The sequence below is a fragment of the Manis pentadactyla genome, chromosome 5 (assembly GCF_030020395.1).
Source record: "Manis pentadactyla isolate mManPen7 chromosome 5, mManPen7.hap1, whole genome shotgun sequence".
Taxonomy (NCBI): Eukaryota; Metazoa; Chordata; class Mammalia; order Pholidota; family Manidae; genus Manis; species Manis pentadactyla.
The window spans coordinates 167,770,098-167,792,261 of NC_080023.1; the positions used below are offsets into that span (position 1 = coordinate 167,770,098).

General features: G+C 40.8%; 1 protein-coding gene across 10 annotated transcripts in view; it reads left to right on the forward strand.

Moving 5' to 3' along the window:
- Positions 1 to 22,164, forward strand: part of SLC9A8 (solute carrier family 9 member A8) — a 77,099-nt gene that overhangs the window by 18,318 nt on the left and 36,617 nt on the right. For all 10 annotated transcript variants that reach the window (XR_008998005.1, XR_008998007.1, XR_008998009.1 and 7 more), the window contains 5 exons: positions 2,287 to 2,345; positions 11,979 to 12,062; positions 14,440 to 14,541; positions 15,672 to 15,706; positions 20,613 to 20,756. Coding sequence is in view for 3 of the 10 variants with exons in the window: in XM_036902009.2 (XP_036757904.2) it covers positions 2,287 to 2,345; positions 11,979 to 12,062; positions 14,440 to 14,541; positions 15,672 to 15,706; positions 20,613 to 20,756 (424 nt within the window). In the remaining 7 variants the exon portion in view is untranslated. The remainder of the gene's footprint in view (positions 1 to 2,286; positions 2,346 to 11,978; positions 12,063 to 14,439; positions 14,542 to 15,671; positions 15,707 to 20,612; positions 20,757 to 22,164) is intronic.

Below are 22,164 nucleotides of genomic sequence, written 5' to 3' on the forward strand. Positions count from 1 at the left end.
AAACCCATACCTTTCAGCTGTCACCCTCCAACCTCCAACCTCCCCATTCCTAAGCAACTATTTCCATCTCTCTAGATTTGCCTATTCTGGCCATTTCATACGATGGGTCATAATATGTCTCTTGTGTCTGGTTGCTTTCATTCAGCATATTTTCAGGATTCATCCAAGTTGCAGCATGTATCAGTGCTTCATTCTTTTTTATTGCCAGATAATATTCCATTCTGTAGATACACATTTTGTTTATCCATTCATCAATTGATGGACATTTCAGGTGTTTCCACCTTTGGACTACCATGACTAATGCTGTCAGCAGACAAGTATGTACAAGCTTCTATGTGAACATGTTCTCAGTCCTCTGGGGTAGCCTTGCTGGGTCACATGGTAGCTCCCTCCCTTTCACTCTGAGGAATCACCAAGTGTTTTCCCATAGCGACTGCACCATTTTACATTCCCACCAGCAATGTGTAGGGGTCCCAGTTTCTATCCTTGCTAACACTTGTTTACTGTACTTTTTGTCATAACCATCCTAGTGGGTGTGAAGAAGTCTCTCACTGTGGTTTTGATTCCCATTTCCCAAAAGTCTTTTCATGTGCTTATTGGCCATTTGTATATCTTTTTTGGAGAATCATCTCTTCAATCTGCAATCTGTGATGTTTTTAGGCTACACTGCAGAGCTGTTAAAAGGAATGAGGCAGATCTCTATATAATAATCCCTGACTTGATCTCCAAGACAACACTGAGCAAAATAGCATGTAGTGCAATTAGACATTACAGTATCATACGTTTATATAAATACACACAGGTGTACCACGTGTGTACATACATCCCCCCCCCATAGTGTAGGGTTAAATATAAATAACTACAGCGATAGAAAAGGATCTGGTAGAATAGTCCCCATACTTGTCAAGATTGGTTACCTTGGGGCAGGCAGAGAGAACTAAGATAGGAGTGAGGGATGGGATCTCATCAAAAGGGACTTTTGCCTTACTTATAACATTTGACAAAGTATTCATGAACTACTTGGTTAACAAAAAATTATATAAAACTCCTTGAAATATACATGCAATTTCATAAGAAAAAAGAAACAATTGGGGAATGCTAGCAGGAGAGGGGTTAGAATCTGCTTTCACGTCACCTGGCTAGTAAATGTACAACTTTTGTTCTGAAGATATGGTCATTGACTCCCTTTATAGTTCAGATTTATTTTGTCTTGGTCTCTTTTTCAAAGTAATTTTACTATTTTATATTTAATAATACCTAACGATTCAAATGGTACAGAGGTGTATACAGTTAAAATGACTTGCCTCCTCTCTTCACCTCAACCCCCTCACCCCCCACAGGAAGTAGTACTAATACAGCTCCCTTTCCTAATAAGCCTCTATATTTTGGTGGTGTCTCCTCGCACCACCCAGTAAGGTGCATTTCTTCAGCTTGCTGTTGTTGTTGATGGGGACAGGCTCCTTCCTCTGCAGGGGAAAGGGAAGTCTTTGTCCTTAAGCGTCGGTGCCAGTGGTCTGCAGGCTTGCTGTGTGTCACCCCCAACCAGAGGTTGTGATTAAGTAGCTCTGGAGTTTTGCTCAGGTGTCTTTATTTTATACAAAGCTCCCGTAATGGTTCTGATGGGCCAACAGGGTTGAGAATCATTTATCTGATGAGTAACAGAGCAATCATAAATTGTACCCATGATGCTTCTTTGAGAATTATTTTTGGTTCCTCCCGAGAGAGTAATGAGCCTGTCAACTTTATGGAAACATGCCTGAACTTAGATGGCCTGTTTTGTTCCAGGAATTTCACAGAGTTTTTACTCTCAGTTATTTTCAGCAGTGGGATTTTTTCTCTGACCAAATACATAGAGCTGCCATCTGAGTCTGAAAAAGTGATCCTGGATTCTTTTTTGAAAATGGTAGGAATAAGCAGTACAATGCAAACTTAACTCGTAAGCTTCCTGCCATTTCACATTGAAAATGAGTGGATGTAACGAAAATGGCAGGTGTTAAATCTTCTGAGCCAGACAGATGGTCCCTGGGTCTTGTTTTGTAAAGCTTTATCTTCCCCCCAGATTTTTGTAGACTTCATTATATAGTATGTTTGCCTGAGATGCAAGTGAGGCTCATGTAGGTCATGAAGCTTCACTCTTAATTTGCATTCTTATATTTTCATAAAATTTGCAGAAATCCATAAAAGCTATACAGAGACATTATAATAATCAGTTTTTCTAGGATAATAAACCCAAGTAATCTTTCTCTTATCTTAAATTTATGTTAAACTATACATTTTCTCTTCTAGGTATTCTCATGGGAGCAGTTATAAAAATTATAGAGTTTAAAAAACTGGCAAATTGGAAGGTAGGTTTGCCCAACTGTTTTTTTAAAAATTATTATTAAGCTATCATTGATATACACTCTTATGAAGGTTTCACAAGAAAAACAATGTGGTTATTACATTCACCCTTATTATTGAGTCCCCTCCAAACCCCATTGCAGTCACTGTCCGTCAGTGTAGTCCCTATTTGTCTTCTCTGAGCTACACTGTCTTCCCCGTGACCCCACTCACACCATGTGCACCAATGATGATACCCCACAATCCCCTTCTCCCTCGCTCCCCACCCACCCTTCCCTGCCCCTCCCCCTTGATAACCACTAGGCCCTTCTTGGAGTCCAGCTGTTCTTTTTTTAGCATAATTATAATTTTTATTGGTTGTTCTTTAGTTTTAATAACACCAGTGATTATGGTGGCTTTCTTACAGTTACTTTGCGTATCAGTGAAGTTTATATCATCCCATTAATTTTTTAACAATCTGTTATGATTGGGGTTGATATCTTTCTATTTGTGTTTTTTGAAACAGCATAAATCTCACACTATTTCAGGTTAACATGGGAGCTCTCAATGTTAATGTTGGTTATTCATTTGCATTTTTATAATCTTAGACTAACCTGCTGTATAATGGGGAAAAGCTAATTAGCATTAAACATTAAACTGTTTATTGCTCCCACTTCCATTCTGACAGCTGGACATAAAAAAACATACTTGTCCCGCACTGTAGAGCTTACAGGCTTACAGACTGCTTTACATGCTGTAGCTCCTGTTGTCCTCTTGACAACCACGCAAATTAGATTGACCACGCACAGTCCTCACCTTGTTTCTATAGATGAAGCAAGTGACTTCAAAGAGGTTGGAACATATCCAGCATCACAGAGTTAGAAAGTGACTGAGTTGAGTCTTGTGTACAGACGCTCTGGCCTTACGGATTCTGTATTTTCTGCGCCAAACCATGCTGTCCTCAGTTTGTGGGTTTCCCACCCTTGTTTTTACACAATGGTCATTAGAGTGGGAGCATCATCTTGTGGCATGAGAACTAATCAAAATCCAAATTTCAACTTCAACTTGAGAATCCATATTCAGTAGAGAGATTGACAAGTGTATAATAAAATTGATTTTTTGGAGGGAAGTAAGGTCCATTGCAAAATATTAAAGAATTAGATGGTTAAAATCTGTCTCCTGAGGCCCTCCTATGTTGGTGCAGCTCCTAGGTGCTGGGATTAACTTACCTGTGAAACTGTAGAGTATAAAATTTGCAAAGCACACTTCATAGTCTGACCTAAACACAACCTGAATCAGTTATAAATAATACTCAGAAGACATTGTATGTATTAAATGAAGTCTCAGATGTGTATTAAGCTCCTAATACTCTAGAACTTCCCTCATCTGAGGAAGGGGCTGGGCAGGCCCCACTGGAGCGCACTGTGAATGGTATCTCCACCTTCCTGCAACTGGCTGAATTAGACCGCCCTCACAGTGGCTCATTCTAGGGCAGGGGGCACAGTCTGCAACCCTTTCTCTACTCCTAGACTGGATATAGCCTGATGTGTAGACACTACCCGCTAACACATTTTGTTTGATTTAAAAACAATCAAACATTTTTAGTTTTATTTGAAAATGACTGATCTATGTAAAATTCTGAAAATTTCACATAAAAATCTGAACTTCTAGCTTCTCTTGAAGAGGCAGACACTCTGTTAACACCACAGACACATTCCACCCAGCAGAGATCTGAGGCAGTGAGCAGCAGCGGCTTCCTTGGGTAATGCTGAGCAGCCCTGGGAAGGCTGTGAGCTGGGACCCCTGCCCTTGAGTTGTGGGAGTAGGGGGAGGGGAAGTTATCTTGCACTATTGGTTTTATATGCATCATATTCTTCACTTTATTTTTCAATGGATGTTACTTTTCAATAAATAATAATAATATGCTTAATAGTACAGACAAGTGAACCAAAGGTGGGTTATGGATGCAGTTAACTGCCTGAAGAGCCATACAGAGCTTAACCTCAGAATCTGGCAAGGTTCTAGGCTGGGATAGTTGGGGCAGGCTTCCTGGAGTAACAGGTGTTTGTGGAAAGCCAAAGCCGTAAGCGGGACACCTGTTTGGACCTTGGGTGCCGCAGGAAGGCATGGGAGATAGGAAGAATAATGAAGGAGCTCGGTGTTTTCTTTCCATGTAGTTCTGTTTCTAAACTGTCCTGCTGGGCATACCTTCTACTTGTATTGCCATATGGTTATTCTTTAAATCAAGTTGCTTTTTTATGTATATGTATTTTTTTGTAAAAGCTTTTTTAAAAGGCTTTTATTGTGGTAAAATATACATAATCAATTATCACTTTAGCTACTTTTAAGTGTACAATTCAGCATTAAATACATTCACTATTTTGCATAATCATCACCACTATCCATTTCCAGAACTTTCATCATCCCAGACAGGAACTGCACATTAAAGAACTTCCCATTCCCTCTTCCCCACTTCCTATATTTCTGTTTTTTTTAGTAGCTATTCTACTTCCTGTCTTTGTGAAATTTACCTATTCCAGGTACTTCATATAAGTGGACTCTCCTACATTTGTGTTTTGGTGTCTGGCTTATTTCACCTAGCATGATGTTTTTAAGGTTCATCCACATTGTAGCATGTATCAGAGTTTCCTTCTTTATATAGCTGAATAATATCCCATTGCAGGTATATACACACTTTGTTTATCCATTTATCTGTTGATGGACCTTTGGGTTTTTCCACTTTTTGGCTATTTTGAATAATGCAGCTGTGAACTTCAGTACAGTATATGCATTTATTTTAAAGGGAGCAGCCTAATACTGTGTGAAGTGGGAAACTAATATTGTTTTTATAAATAGATAGGATAAAAGCAAAGTAGGACAGATGCCTGATGAAGCCTCTGAGGTCAAATCTGTTCTGTCAAAAGGCAAGATCAGTACGTTGGAGAGAGGCTTTACACCCAATAGGACTAAACTGAGGTGTCTTAGTTGGGATTGAAAAGGAATCAGAAGGGGCTGAGTTTATCAGTCTGTGGGGTCGGTGGTATTTGATGGACACTGTTCAAGTACCACCTAAAATCACCTCAGACCATTTTGGGGGAGATGTTGCCAAAAGGAACCCAGGACTTTTCTGTAACACTATTCACTATAAGGTGGTATATGCACTTCCTGTGGCCGCTGTAACAAATTACCACAGACGGGGTGGCTTAAAACAATAGAGATTTATTCTCTCATAGTTCTAGGGACCAGAAATCTGAAATCAAGGTGTTGGAAATGGATCCAGGGTCTAGGGGAGAATCCTTCGCTGCCTCTTCCAGCTTCTGGAGGCCCCAGACGTTCCTTGGCTGAGGCAGTGTAACTCATATCTCTGCCTCAGTCTGTCTTCACACGGCTGCCTTCTCTGTGTCCATTTGTCCTTTTGTCTCTTATAAGGACTCTCTTGTTAGAGCCCACCCTAACCCAGTGTGGTCTCATTCTCCCTTTAGTTGAAGCTGCAAAGACCCTGTTTCCAAATAAGGCAACATTCTGAGGTTCCAGGTAGATGTGAATTGGGGCCAGAGGACACTCTGCAGCCCACTGCAGGTGGGCTGTCCCTTTTTTCCAGGGGGTTTACGTTTCTGAAACTCCAAAAGAATCTACACAGTGGCCCACTGCACAGATCCTGAGAACAAGTTCCCCACAAAGCACAGATTGGCCCATTTCCTTTCACATGGTGCCAGTCTGAGTCATGAGCAGTTATTTTCAGACTTAATAAGGCATTTTCAGAAGTCCTCATCTGTTTCTATTTCAAGCCTTTTTGAATGTTATTTTAGTCTTTATGGTAACAGATGTACATTTGTAAGAATACATTAGTCATTCTTTTGAATAGGGATTTTGACAAGAAATCAGGCTGTCAAGATTGTGGCATGGAAATTTCATATGAAAAAGGGCCTGATTTTCACAGTATTAAATAGAGTGTATATTATATGTAGTCATTTTGGATTTGAGGACCAATATGTACTTTTAGAGAGAGGTATTAGAATTTTGGTATACTATATGTATTTGTTTTAAAGGAGCAACCTAATAATACGTGAAGTGGGAAACCAAAATTGTTGTTATAAATCAAGAGGATAAAAACAGTGTAGGACTGATGCCCGCTGAAACCTCTGAGGTGAAGCCTGTTCTCTGTCAAAAAGTGAGATCAGCACATTGGAGAGAAACTTTACACCCAGTAGCACCAAAATTAGAGAGATGTATTAACATAGAAAATGAAATTATTGTTTTTCTTTTTTTAAATTGAAATATCACTGATATGCCATCTTGTATTGGTTTCAAGTATACAACACAGTGATTCAGCAGTTACCCACATTATTAAATCCCCACTAGTGCAGTTAATATCTGTCAACATAGGAAGATGTTACAGAATCATTGGCTGTATTCTCCATGCTGTCCTACCATCACCATCACCAACTTATATTATGATAAAAAATTTTGTGCCCTTCTATCTCTCTCACCCCCCCCACCTACCCACCCCAACTGTTCCCTCATGGTAACCGCCAGTCACTTCTCAGTCAGTCACTTCTCAGTCTGTGAATCTACTGCTACTTTTGTTTTGTTTGTTTTGTTTTTAGATTCTACAAATAAGTGAAAACATATGCTATTTGTCTTTCTCCACCTGGCTTATTTCACTGAGCATAATGTCCTCTAGATCCATCCATGTTGTCACAGATGTCAGGAATTCCATTTTTTATGGCTGAATAATATTCCATTGTGTATATGTACCACATCTTTATCCATTCATCTACTGATGGACACTTTGGTTGCTTTCATATCATGGCTGCTGAAATAATGTGGCAATAAACATAGGGATACATATATCTTCTCAAATCAGTGATTTTGTTTTCTTCGGGTAAATACTGGGTTGTATGGTATTTCTTTTTTTTTTAAATTAAGGTATTGTGGTTTCAACATTCCCCCCCTGTTATCAAGTCCTCCCCCCACCTTATTTCAGGCACTGTCCATCAGCATAATAAGATGCTATAGAGTCATTACTTGTCGTCTCCATGCTGTACTGCCTTCTTTGTGACATTCCTATATTGTGATTGACACTTTGGTTGCTTCCATATCATGGCTGCTGAAATAAGTTCAATATGGTTCAATAAAAGGTTGTATGGTATTTCTATTTTTAGTTTTCTGTTTTCCGCAGTGGCTGCACCAATTTACACTCCCACCAACAGTATAGAAGGTTCCCTTTTCTCCACATCCTCTCCAGCACTTATTTCTTGTCTTTTGGAAAGTAGCCATTTTGACTCATGTGAGGTGATATCTCATTGTTGTTTTGATTTGCATTTCCCTGATGATCAGCAATGAGAGCATCTTTTCTTCATGTGCCTGTTGGCCGTCTGCATTTCTTCTTTGGAAAAATGTCTGTCCAGTTCCTCCACCCATTTTTTTAATCAGGTTATTTGTTTTTTTGGTGTTGAGGCATATGAGCTATTTTTATATTTTGGATATTAACCCCTTATTGGATAAATTGTTTATGAATATATTCACCCATATTATAGGTTGCCTTTTTGTTCTGCTGATAGTGTCCTTTGCTGTACCGCTTTTTAGTTTGATGTAGTCCCTCTTGTTCATTTTTTGTTTCCCTTGCCCCGAGGAGATGTGTCCAGGAAAAAAATTTCTCATGCTTATTATGTTCAAGAGATTTTTGCCTGTTTTCTTCTAAGAGTTTTATGGTTTTTATGTCTTACATTTAGGTCTTTGATCCATTTCAAGTTTACTTTTGTGTGTGGAATTAGAAGTAATCCAATTTCATTCTCTTGAATGTAGCTGTCCAGTTCTCCCAACAATAGTCATTGAAGAGACTATCTTTGTCCTGTTTTATATTCATGACTCCTTTATCATATATTAATTGACCATATATGCGTGGGTTTATATCTGGGCTCTCTATTTTGTTCCATTGATCTATGGGTCTGTTTTGTTCTTGTGCCAGTACCAAATTGTTTTGATTACTGTAGCTTTGTAGTATAGCTTGATGTCAGGGAGTGTAATATCCCCAGCTTTATTCTTCTTTCTCAGACTTGCTTTAGTTATTCAGGGTCTTTTGTGGTTCCATATGCATTTTAGGATTATTTGCTTTAGTTCATTGGAAAATGCTATTGGTATTTTGATAGGGGTTGTATTGAATCTAAATTGCTTTGGGCAGGATGGCCATTTTGACAATATTCTTCCTATCCATGAGCATGGACTAGATTTCCATTTATTTGTGGCTTCTTTAATTTCTCTCGTGAGTTTCTTGTAGTTTTCAGGGTATAGCTCTTTCACCTCCTTGGTTAGGTTTGTTCTTAGGTATTTTATTCTTTTTGATGCAATTGTAAATGGAAATGTGTTCCTGATTTCTCTTTCTGCTATTTCATTGTTAGTATATAGGAACACAACAGATTCCTGTAGCCTTGATGAATCCAGTTATTATAGTTCCTGTAGTTTTTTGATGGAGTCTTTAGGGTTTTCCATATATAATATGTCATCTGCAAATAGTGACAGTTTTTCTTCCTTACCAATTTAGATGCCTTTTATCTCTTTGTGTTGTCTGATTGCTGTGTCTAGGAACTCCTGTACTATGTTGAATAAAAGTGGTAAGAGTGGGCATCCTTGACTTGTTCCTGATCTTAGAGGAAAAGCTTTCGTCTTTTTGCCCTTGAGTATGATGTTGGCTCTGGTTTGTCATATTGACCTTTATTATGGTTGAGATATGTACCCTCTATACCCATTTTGTTGAAATATTTTATTGTGAGTGGATGTTGAATTTTTTCAAATGCTTTTTCAGTATCTATTGAGATGATTGTGTGATTTTTATCCTTTTTGTTAATGTTAATTAATGTTTTATTAATTATGTTGATTGATTTACTTATCTTATACCATCCTTGCATCCATGGAATAAATCCCACTTGGTCATGATGAATGATCCTTTTGATATATATTTGAATTTGGTTTGCTGATATTTTGTTGAGGATTTTTGCATCTGCATTCATGAGGAATATGGTCTAAAATTTTCTTTTTTGTAATATCTTTGTCTGCTTTTTGGTATTAGAGTGATGCTGACCTCATAGAATGAGTTTGGGATTATTCCCTTCTACTTTTTGGAATATTTCAAGGATGGATATTTGCTCTTCTTTAAATGTTTGGTAGGATTCAGCTGTGAAGCCATCTGTTTCTGGATTTTGTTTGTTGGGAGTTTTTTGATAACCAACTCAATTTCATTACTGGTAATTGGTCTGTTCAGATTTTCTGTTTTTTCCCGGGTCAGTCTTGGGAGGTTTTATGTTTCTGGGAATTTGTCTGTTTTTTCTAGGTTGTCCAATTTATTGGGATATAATTTTTCTTAGAATTCTCTAATAATTCTTTATATTTCTCTGGTATCTGTTGTGACTATTCCTTGTTTGTTTCTGATTTTATTTATGTACTCTCTTTTTATCCTGATGAGTCTGGCTAGGGGTTTGCTTATTTTGTTTATTTTCTCAAAGAACCAGCTCCTGGTTTTGTTGTTTTTTTCTATTGTTTTATTATTCTCTATTTTACTTCTGCTCTGATCTTTATAATGTCCTTCAGTAACTTTGGTTTTCATTTGTTCTTTTTTTTCTAATTTTTTTAAATTGTGAGCTTAGACTGTTTATTTGGGATGTTCTTGTTTCTTGAGGTAAGCCTGTATTGCTATGTACTTCCCTCTTAGAACTGCTTTTGCAGCATCCCACAAATTTTGGACTGTTGTATTTTTTTTTCATTTGTCTCCATGTATTGCTTGATTTGTTTTGATTTGTTCATTGATCCATTGATTATTTAGAAGCGTGTTGTTTAGCCTCCACGTTTTTGTTGACTTTTTTGTTTTTGTGTAATTTATTTCTAGTGTTATACCATTGTGGTCTGAGAAGTTGCTTGATACTATTTCAATCTTTTTAAAATTTACTGTGGCTCTTGTTGTGGACTGTTATATGTGATCTGTTCTGGAGAATATTCCATGTACCCTTGAGAAAAATGTGTATCCTGCCGCTTTTGGGTGGAATGTTCTGTCGAAATCTGTTAGTGCATCTGATCTAATGTGTTCAGTGCGTCTGTTTCCTTATTTATTTTCTGTCTGGTTGATCCATCTGTTGATGTAAATGGTGTATTAAAGTCTTATAATATGAATGAGTTTCAGTCTATTTCCCCCTTTAATTATGTTAGAATTTGTTTTACATATTTAGGTGCTCCTGTGTTGGGTGCATAGATATTTATAATGGTTATATTACCTTGTTGGACTGATCCTTTTATCATTATGTAATGTCTTTATTTATCTCTTTTTATTTTCTTTGTTTTGAAATCTATTTTGTCTGATATAAGTACTGCTACTCCTGCTTTTTTCTCCCTATTATTTGCATGAAATATTTTTTCCATTCCTTCACTTTCAATCTGCATATGTCTTTGGGTCTGAAATGAGTCTCTTGTGTAATTATGATAGGTGTGTACTTACTGCCATTTTATTGTTTTCTGGTTGTTTTTGTAGTTCCTCTGTGTTCCTTTCTTCCTCCCTTGTTACTTGATGGTTTTCTTTAGTGTTATGATTTGATTTCTCTTTCTTAATTTTTTGTGTATCTATTATAGGCTTTAGGTTACTGGTTACCATAAGGTTCATTGATAGCTTGCTAACCATGTAACAGTCTATATGAAGTTGATGATTGCTCTTTTTCAAACACAGTCTAAAAGTACTTCTTTTTTATTCTTCTTTCTCCTGCACTCTTTATGTATTAGATGTCATAATCTGCATTTTTTGTGTGTCCCTTGACTGATTTTGTGTATAGTTGGTTTTACTACTTTTGTTTTAAAACTTCATACTTGCTTGGTAAGTAATTGGCCTACTACCTTTACTGTGCATTTATTTTCACTGGTGAAAACTATTTAGGCATAAGAGTATTTCCATGTACAGAAGTCCCTCTAACATATCCTGTAATGCCAGTTTAGTGGTTATAAATTCCTTCAGCCTAAAATGAAATTATTATTTATCCCCCCTCAAAGATGGCCATATTCTAGAAATACCTTTCATAAATATTTGAGTCTGAAAGCATAGCAGGGAGCTCACTTTGTAGCCATGTCCCAAGTCACAAGGGCATCAGTGGGGACTATTTCATCACAGTCAGATAGAGGAAAACAGCACAGTTGTCTGTGACAGGCAAAGAAAAGGCAGGGCTGTGTTGAGCATGTCTAGGCCTTACTCTTCCTCCTAGCAGATTGCTTTAGGGCTTACCATTACTTTTTCCTAGAGGATTCCAACTGTGGACTTGTTTTTGAAAGTATCCTATTTGAAATGAAATGTTTTCTATGTTAAAATTAATTTTCTTTCCTTAGTAAATAATGAAAAGCCTGCTACTTCATGTTTGGAAGCAGTTCATTCTATTCCTTTGCTGGTCACCTTTTAAAAAATCACTTGTCCTACATTTTAAAATTGCAGGTCTTTTTTTTTTTTTTGGATTTTGGTTTTGTTTTTGTGGTGGTTATTTTGTCTCTCCTTAGTTTTATTATTGGGTGGTCATTTAACATTGTACATTTCCACTGGGGGTTAGGCTGTAAAAAAAACAGGTTGGACAATGGGTCCATTACTTAATTACCCAAAGTTCATGCTTCTGAAAACACTCATTTTACATTTACAGGAAGAAGAAATGTTTCGTCCAAATATGTTTTTCCTCCTCTTGCTTCCACCTATTATATTTGAGTCAGGATATTCATTACACAAGGTAAGATTCGGGCACACATTAGGGCCTTTTGTCTGGAAGGCTTCCCATGTTTGGAAGGCAGGTTCCTTGAAAGCTTGGGTGTTAATTTAGCAGTGGTGGCTCTGGGTGAACACACTTCCTGAGGGTGCATGGGAGAAGCTGGACTGTACTGCCTGACTTACGTTGAGGAGCAAAAATTGTCAAGGGCAGCTTTAATGGTTTCAAGCAATGTGGCTTATTAAACTAGTGTTTTTCATACTGCTGCTTTGCTTAGAAAGAGTGGCCGAAGTACTTTTAAGCGGTGGATGGACAATACAGTAACGCCTCTTTTTGGTCATAGATTGGCACAGAGTTTAAGAGGACAGACTTTGTCCTGGGACCACTGGGACATGTGCCCCCAGGCATTTTGATTCTCTCGGCTAGCCAAGGGGGACCTCTCTTCCTCCTTGGACCCATCCCTCCTTCAGTATCTCCTGTCTCCGTGCCCTGCCCTGGGCCACAACTCCCAACTGATACGCCCCTTCCTCCCTAGTCTTCATTTCTTCCCACCCTCTCCCTGGCTCAGCTTCTCTTTACCAGACTAGAGCCCCATCCCCCACTAGCCTTCCAGCTCCTTCTGACCTGTCCACATAGTCCCACAATTGCCGGACCATTCTCCCCGGACCTGGAATGCAGCATCCCTGGCCCCTGCCAGTTCTCTGCTTTGTGCTGGCATTCTGGTCTCTGTCCTCCAACTTCCAGTGGGACTCCTGCCTGAGGGGGCACCACTCACTTTTAAGCCAGTTCGTGTGTGAGCATGGGCTTTTTCCTTGTCTATGAGTTTTCTTTAAGTATAAATATTTTTAAGTTTTAAAATAAACAGGAGAGTCAGCTGAAAATATTAGCGATACAGCAGTTACTTTAAATGATAAGAATTGTGAAGGTTGGAAGGACTAAGGCTTGGCCTTTCCTTGGAGATAGGAAAGAGCCTGGACTTCAGTGCTGGAGAGACCTAGGTCTGATCATGTACCACCCCCTATGGGTGCCTTTTGAGTAGAACAGAAATTAAGAACAAAAACAAGAAAACCCAAAACCTACCCCCCAGGTTGCTTTGAGATTTACACTCAATGAAAGAATGTATATAAAGCACCGCCCACCACATTAATTGGTAGTGCTTCTTGTTAATATTATCTATTAATAGGACCATTATTATTACTAATAATAACTTATTAACTTGAGAGTTAAATTTGTCAGGAGAGTTTTGGTAAAGATTTAATACAAATTCTACCTCAGTACTAAAGCAAAAATATTCTAATATGTTCAGTTCAGACTTTTTTTAATTTGTCATTTGATTGTGCATCTATCCAAAGAAAACGTGGAAAGGAAGTTGAATGTAAAAAACAAAAACTTTCCCAAGTCTTACAAACCATTACTGAGAGCAGATAATTGTTGAAAAGAAAATAAGCAAGAAGAAATTAAAGGTCAATGTCTTTTATGCTCTCATTTTTGCAAAAAACTCTTAAAAGAACTATAAGCATATTATCAAAATATTTCAGAACAATGCTGAAGAAATTGATTTGCTTTTGACTTAAAAACATGTTACTTTATTATATTAAAGCATGTAAAGTTTTTATTTTCTAATTTTTTTGGAGGGAGGGGAAATAAACTTGTTCAAAATTTGAGAAAAATAATTTCTTAGAAAAACATTCCTCTGAAGATGGCTTTCCAGCAAAAAATGTGACAATTTATATGCAAGGGACTAATGTGAGTTGGAATTGTGAATTCAGAGACTTCTAGACTCCGAAGAAACTAGGAAGTCAACTTTGAATGTTTTATTTTAATCTTACTATAATTGCTGATGTAAGTTTGGACTTGGAATAAAAATTTCAGTATCAGTTGATATGGATTAGGTAGACAGCTGTTGGTTCTTTAAATTATTAAAGTAGAGTAGGACATTAATTATGTCAGAGAGAAACATAAATTTGCTTTATATAGCAAAGGGATGTTCTTGTGTGGTAACTTGAATTTGGGTAAATTTTCAGTATCCAGATTGATACTAACCAACTACATAAATTATGTCAGAATTAGATCCCTATAAACAGACCATGACTTAGTTTATAACTTTTTAAAATATATTAACAAAATAAAGTACCTTTTTGCAAAGAAAGACTCAGATGAAAGCCTTTTGTTTAGAAAAAACAATCATCGTGTTTGCCTGGAGTTATTTTAAGGGACTGGGCTCTGCATTAGATGTGGGAGTGAGGGAGGACTCCCAGGCTTCCAGCTTGCCAAGTGAGGTGGGTGATGGTGCCCTTGACAGAGAATCAGGCATGGGAGGAGGGCCAGGTGTGTGGGGCCATGCCTTCCCTAACCAGATAGCTTTTCTAATCATTTCCCTCATTTCTGCTCTTTCAAACAGGGTAACTTCTTCCAAAACATTGGTTCCATCACCCTATTTGCAGTGTTTGGCACAGCAATTTCCGCTTTTGTAGTAGGTGGAGGAATTTATTTTCTTGGTCAGGTAAGAAAAACATCTTGGGAAAACTTTGCAAAACCTTACATTCTTAGAGCTAGTGCAGGAAGGTGGGGTAGGGGCAACTCATGAGACCTGGTTTTCACATTCAAGGTAAATGCTCTCCTGGAAGGGAATCCAGCCTCATAGAGGGCACAGTAAAGGGATGCTAAAATTGTTTTTAAGTGTCCTCGAAGAGCTTTGGTGTCTGGAACTGAGTGAATCTTTTTCCATAATCCCCAAAAGCATTTTGACCTTATTTGCAAACCAATTTTGTCTTAGGTCAGAATACCTAAAGATAAAGTAGAATACATGCCATCCAGATCTTCAAATTTGTAACAGTATCAATTATGGTTTCAGATGGACTGAATCAGGATTAAGCGGTGTTTTTTGTAAAATTTGTAAATGTAAAAATTTGCATTTTAAAAAGTAAAGGTGATTCTGAATGTGTTCACTCAGTTCTGAGCTGCCCACCTATATAGACTGTATACTCTGATTTTCCACCATTGTTAAAACTATTCCCAGTATCATCAATTGAGTATTCTGCACTTGAGTTCAAATTAATTTGTATTAATTTAAACCAAACCTACCTGGAAAGGTAATAGCTGTAGTTTTACATTATGCACGTCTATGCATGTCACAGTTCTTTTCCTTATGGTCAGTGGCGGAAAGTTACCTGCCCCTGTTCAGTAAACTCAGTTTGAGACACAGGCATCTGCGTGACTGGCATATTTCTCTTACGTGTGTCACATGTATTCACTTCCTCTGACAGATATAGGCTCATGTCCATCCCACCTGATATTCACCTTTGTGCTTCCTGGGTGGCACCAGAATAAATCTGTCGTGCAACCTTCTTCATTGCTCAGCTTCTAGTATCAAATGGAAATAAAGTTTAGAAATGAAAACTCTAGTTAATTGGCTTGAAAATGTAACATTCTTTTCCATACGTTTGGTAAATGATGATCAAATGCATGCTTAAACTAAAACTTAGGAGTTTTCTTTATTTTTCAAGTGGTTTGGGGACTGAAGATTAATGTCCTTATTAGTTTATAATAAAGCACTAATGGACATTTAATCTTCTTGGCTATTCTCCAGGGGTTTTTTTGTCTGTCTGTGTGTTTATGTCTTTTATTTTACAGGCTGATGTAATCTCTAAACTCAACATGACAGACAGGTAAATCTTTCATACTGTAACACCCATGTGACTACTTTTCAGACTGGGGAAAGTTTTCTCCACATTAATACCTGGGTGTGGTTTTCCTTTATTCTGTTTTTTTTGCTGATGATTTCAGTTGTAGAGTCTATTCTGAATTAATTTGTGTCTCTGAAATGAATTGAAATTGTGTCTGAAGATATCTAGTCAGAGAGTTGCTGATTGAAATGATTGATTTCATTCAAGTTTTGGAGGGAATAGCTCTGTTTCGTTAACTGCCCTCCACACGCACACACATTCTGTCCTTTTAAGACCATCTTCAACTAATTTCTAAGTCCTTTTAATGGCCATAATAAAAAGTTGTCTTTATAGATTAGGGATATACAGGGGAGTAAGGTGTGAGTTTTTACTCTGGGATTCCTATCACTCTGGGAGTGGGGTTGGGGCGGGGGAAGCAGGCAGGACCAAGGGTTCCACTGTGGATGTCCACCTCAGCCCTGAAGCTGCTCCAGGGAGCACTCAGAGCTGCTGTCTAGGAGCCCAGTCCATGAATTTCCGTATCAGCAAGAAGCAACCTAGGCAACTGTCTCATAGAAAGTACCAGTCCAGTGCTAACAAAGTACACAAGCCAAGTGCAGCCTGGTTTCCCCTCTCTGAGAAGTCCAGCAAGTTTGCAGCCTTGCTCTGTGTTTCTGCACCATCAATGCTTGGGTTAGTCCTCTGGCATGGCTGGGGAGCTAGGAAGTGGGGCCGAGCACGCAGGTCCAGGTCTCTCCCATCAGGACAGCCAGAACTGTCCACCTGCGGCAGCAACATGGAGACTAAAATCTTGGAGCCGTTTTTCATGGGAAATGTGCCTCTAATAACATCAAGTTCAATCTCATTATTCCCCCCAGGGGCTTACATTTCACAGCTTACGTTGTAAGATAGTCTTGCTGTATAAACAATCAGCAAAAGTCCCATTTCTCTGCCATAAGGAGCTGGAAATAAAGCAGAACTGATGCCCTGCATTTTGTAGGTGTTTTGCAAGTGAAAAGAAATGCCCCAAACCCAGTCAGTGTAAAAGAGGATGTCACAGCTATCAGTCCTTCAGGTGTTTGGGGGCAGTTCATTAGAGACACAGAAAACACTTGCAAAATTCTTTTGAAATTGAATTGAAAGGGTGGTTAGGATGTTCAGAGGGAGAGCAGTGAAAGCATTGGCCCCAGGACAAGCAGAGAAGAGCCAGGGGTGAGTTTCTGCATGTGCAGACACTTGCTTTCCTTTTAGAAAGTGAGTGCCCTGCAGACTGAGAGTGCTCTGGTAAATGAGCCCGCAGCCACACCCCACACAGCTGCAGGGCCTGGGGTCACACTTAATAGAGGTCAGGTGCGTGTCTAGAGGTGGCGACAGTGGTGAACCAGTGAGCACATCCATCCGAAGGGGTTAGCCACCTCTCAGCTCCACCTGGTAATTACCACGTGGGACTGTGGGCCCAGAATTTCTAGCTGTTTAAAATTATTTTTTCAAAAGAGGCCAGGTTTCTAGATTTGAATAAGGAATTTTCTGGTTTTTAAATGTTGACAACTTCAAAACACTATGCAAGTCAAACAGACCCACAAGCTTCTGCACCTCTAGAAAACAAAACCAACTTTGTTGCACAGATTTTATTTCAGTGATACTTTCTCTAGAGAGGTATTTTGTTCATAAATACACCCTGAATTATTTCACCATCCCAGTCTGTTTCCTTTTTTTGTTGACATTGCTATCTTTTGAGATGATAAAGGAAGCACATTTTTAAGTTGGACTTCTAGCTTCTGGTCTTTTAAAAGATTGGATCCTGAAGATATGAAGTGGAACAACTGATGACAAGATTAAACCCCTTACATTCAGACTTATCAATGGTTTGGCTGTCATATATTTCAGACTTTTCATATTCATTGTCAGAAATACACTGCCCCAGTTTACATTCCCAGCCAAAGCTAAAGATGTCACCTGATTTATACAAAGCATTTCCTCCCACAAAAAATTGAAAATTTCAAACATACTGAAGAGGTAAAGCATCATACAGCTGGACACCCTCCCACGTGGCCACCGTTCAGATTCTACAATTACTGACTCGCTGAATGTACTGTACTCTGGATCTTTGCATCAATCCATGCCCCCCCTCCATTCTTCAGCTCATCTTCTAGTTCCTACTGTCTGATTTCCAGTTCAGGGTCCCACAGGGACTGGAGCAAAGAACATGAGTCAGGCCTTGTTGAGTGCATCTGAACCCAGCACAAAGTAGTTTTCGCAAAATAAGAAGTTTGTTGGCTCATAGAACTGAAGTGTCCCCAGAGTGATGGCTTCTGGCATAACAGCCTCTAGGGGTCCATGGTGTCGGGAATTTCTCTTCTCACCAGATCTCAGCTCAGCTCTTCCTTGGTGAGCTTCATCCTCAGGATGCACTCACTTCCAAGTAGCTGCACTGATGGCTCTGGGCTCATGTCACCTCCATTTCAGCCATCCCTGTCAGAGGGGCCAACCTAATGCCCAGTGACTTGGTAAAATGCCCTCTTAGACCAAGCTTGGGTCCCCTGCCCACTCCTAGAACCCCATGCAACCACATGGATAGAGAGCAGGGGAGGTGTGACTCCCCAAGGGCAAGTTGGGGTACTGTTATCAAATCCAGGTTTAGGTGCTGGGCAGGGAGAACCGTGGCTGTCCACTTGGCTGCACTGTCCTCGGGAATGGAGGGAGAGGCCAGCAGAGCTGCACAAAGTCAGCCCCCAACACACACACCAAAGGCTCCCAGGTTCCCCCTCCCCCACCTCTCTCTCTCTTTGGGATACAATTTTTAGACATTCTTCAAGGTCCCTGTGATGTTGCTGGGGGTGGTGAGAGTGAGAATAATAGGAGAGGAGGAAAGATAGGAAGCTGCATGTTGGATGGCAGCGTGAGGGCCTCCCAGGTCGGCACCCTTTGGTGGCGTTACCTTCCTTCCTCCCTCCTGGCCGCCTGCCTGCCTTCCACAGACAGCTCCAGGCCGAGCTCAGTGCAGAGCCTGGGAATACGCTCATGGCTAACACAGTGCCTGCCCCCTTGGCAATGACCATACGGGTGAGAGGCAGGTAAAGTCACAACTCATAATGCGTGTGGTGACCTCTGCGAGGACAGGCAAAGTCTGGGAACTGAGACTGCCTTTTGGGGTGCTCCTCAGCTTGGGGTCCTGGGGCTGTCCTTGAGGTGGGCAGGCTCTCCTGCATGAATGCACAGTGGTCAGACTCATGGGGAGCTACCATGGAAACCAGAATTTCAGGTTATTCATTTATGAAGAAATCTGTAACTGGCAAGTTAACCAAGCATCTCCCCTTGGAGGAACTCCTCTCCTGGGGCTGGAGCAGGTCGATCGAGGGCTGCTGGCAATGAGACGGCGCACTCAGCAGCTCCCGCTTCCCTCCCACACAAGCCTGGTGAGGCGGGAACCAGGGAATGGCCTCTCCCCAGGGCTGTCCCCTTGGGCTCCAGGGTTTTCTTGTGTTGCAGGAGGGAGCAGACCTAACCATGCTTCTGAGCCAGGAAGAAAGTGGTGCCAGGTGTAGCAGTTTGAAGGCATAGAAGGCCTGCAAGAGCCCTGAGGAGAGAAGAGGAAGGGGCTGAGGGCATAAATCATCCAGCTCTCAGGTGGCCCACAGGGCCCCAGGGGTGATGTGGCCCTGCCTCCCTGGCCAGGCTCTTAACCTCCCCTACCGCTCACCCTCACCTTTCTGTCTCTCAGGCAGCCAAGCCTGCTCCCACCCTAGAAGTAGCTTGCTGTTGTCACTGTCCCCAGATCTTGGCTTGGCTTCCTGCTTCTTGTCATTGTAGGTCCTTGTTTGAATGAGTGTCATCTCTTCAGAGAGGCGCTTCCTGACCACCCAGTTTGAGTGGCCCCCTCACCACCCCTGTCATGTTACTCTTTCTCTTGTCACCCCTTATTTCCTGCGTAAGCTTGCCATTTCCTACATTGGTCTTAGGCTCTGGGTGTTGCTGTATCCAGGCTAGTGGTTAGGACCCTGAGCCAGATGGCCTGTGGTTGGATCCTGGCTCTGCCACTTCTTAGCCACCGACCTGAGTTACTTTACCTCATTGGCCCTTGGTTTTCTGCTGTGTAGTTGGGCCAGTAGTCGTACTATCCCACACAGCTGCTCTGTGGATTATTGGGTTACTGTATGTAAAGTGCTCAGACCCGTCCGTGCCTGGGACATGGCAAGTGCCACATAAATGTTTGCTCTTAGTATTAGACTGAGTGCCTGAAACATACTAGACAGTGAACACATATTTGTTGGAGGTAATTAGACCATCACAGGTACTGTCAGTGAGCGCTGCTGGCTCGGTGGGAGGCGGCAATGGTGCTGGTGGCTTCCCACGCTGCCCATCCCCTGAAGCACACTGGAGTTGCTGCCGGCTTTGGGCCCTTTCTTAGATGTTGCAAATTTAAGTGGAGGCTGGGATCATCACAGGTGGCACTCTGGTGGCCTGGTGGCAAGGGGCAAAGCAGAGGTCAGACACTAGAGCTCATGGGCCATTTGGGGGAGCACCGCCCACACCCCCTTCCTCCCCCTCCCCCTCCCCACCATATCAAGCCATGCTTCCAGCTGCTCTGACCCAGAAACCTGGAAAGTCTGTAATATATTTTAAGCAAGTCTTCCATCCACCACTGGTCAAAATAAAGTCTCAGTACTTGTGGCGGAAAAGCAGGCTATCCCTAACCACTCCTTTTAGGGTGGGCTTTCACTGCCCCACCCACGAGGTCAATTAGCAGATGTTGTAAGTGGAAAAAAAAGACACCATCTTTTGCGGTTACTTCCGCTACAGTGTGCCCTATTAGGTTATACCAGATACCGTCTTTGAACTTTAATGTTTCACGATGTGGACCGAGTGATAAGCATTGTGGGATTGCCCCTCCCTTTTCTGTTCTTCACAGTTTTGCATTTGGCTCCCTCATTTCTGCTGTGGATCCAGTGGCTACTATTGCTATTTTCAACGCACTTCACGTGGACCCAGTGCTCAACATGCTGGTTTTCGGAGAGAGTATTCTCAATGATGCAGTCTCCATTGTCCTGACCAAGTAAGTGTGCTTTCTTCAAGTGACAGGCTAAAGGTCCTTGCAGCAAAGGGACAGTGTTTCCATGTAGCTGCATGTGCACTCGCTGGTCCTCTGGGTGACAGGTAGTTTACCTGCTTCTCCATCTTTCTGTCCTGACAAGCCTGATGTGCCCCAGGAATATTGTCAAGGCCCTGGGTGATGAGAGGAGAGTCTGATTTTTATGGCTTGCTTTTGAGCCTCAGCTTCTCCTCAGCATCCCTGGGGGTGCTTATTAAATGTAGCAATCCCAGGCCCTACCCTCAGAGTTTCTGATTCCCAGGCTCCACCTCAGGTCTGGGGTGAGTGCCAGGAACTTAGATTTTCCCTAAGTTCCCCAAATAATGAAGGTTCAGAGTTTGGGCAGCACTGTGGCAGACAAAAGCAGTAGTCAACTCAAAACGAGTAGAGCTTTCCTCGTTATGAGCTGTTTGTACATGGCCTGCATTTTCACAGCTGTAAAGTAAGGCAGCCCACCTCACAATGCTGCTGTGTGAACACAGCTTGAGAAACCACAAGTCTTTTTCAAATGTTCATTGCTTTTAACTGCCCTTGTGGAAGGATCTGAGAAATTAAAGATGAATCATAAAATGTCAAGAAGTCATTAGGAAATGGAAATGAATTTAAGATCATCTCAAATGCATTTATCTGATACAGGCCTCTTTCCTTGAACTCTGCATTTTGTGGTGTTCCTTAGCATATGTGGGCAGGAGACCCAAATAGTTTTGCCAAAAAACAGAAGGCACGGTTGGTCAGAAAAGAACCCTGGACCATGTATCCGAGATGAGTTAAGAGAATTTTAGGGGCCAATGTGTGTTCTGTAGCGATTAGAATTTCCATGATCTGAATACTGATTTGTTTCCCTTGTCTTGAGATTCCTTGCTAAGCATAACCTGGTGGATAACATTTGCTTACAAGCTTTATTTATTATACACTATATTCAGAATTCTTATGTTGGAATAAAATAGATGTTTTATAGCAGAAGGAGCACAGGTTTTGGAGTCAGGATGAGCTGGGCTCAAGTCTTGATGATGCCTCTCATAGCTGTGGGACCCTGAGTCAGCTCCACCTTCTGAGCCACAGGTTTCTCAGTAGTAAAGGGAGGGTGATAATGCCTCAGCCGAGGGCTGGACGTGAGAGCTGGACGTGAGAGCTAAATGCGGTACAGTGTGAAAGCATCTGACGTCAGTTAACGTGATACTCTTTCCTCTCCTCCTCTTGCCCCCACTTATGATTTCCCTGTATTTGCCCTGTTTTGGTCTTGCTTTTGCAGGAAAAACTTAACCAAGGTTGCTCAATTGCAAGAGGTACTCAGCAGACCTTAAACAAAGCCAACAAACCTTCCTGGAGGAAGGAAGGAAGGAAGGAAAAGATTACATGCATTGCATTCATT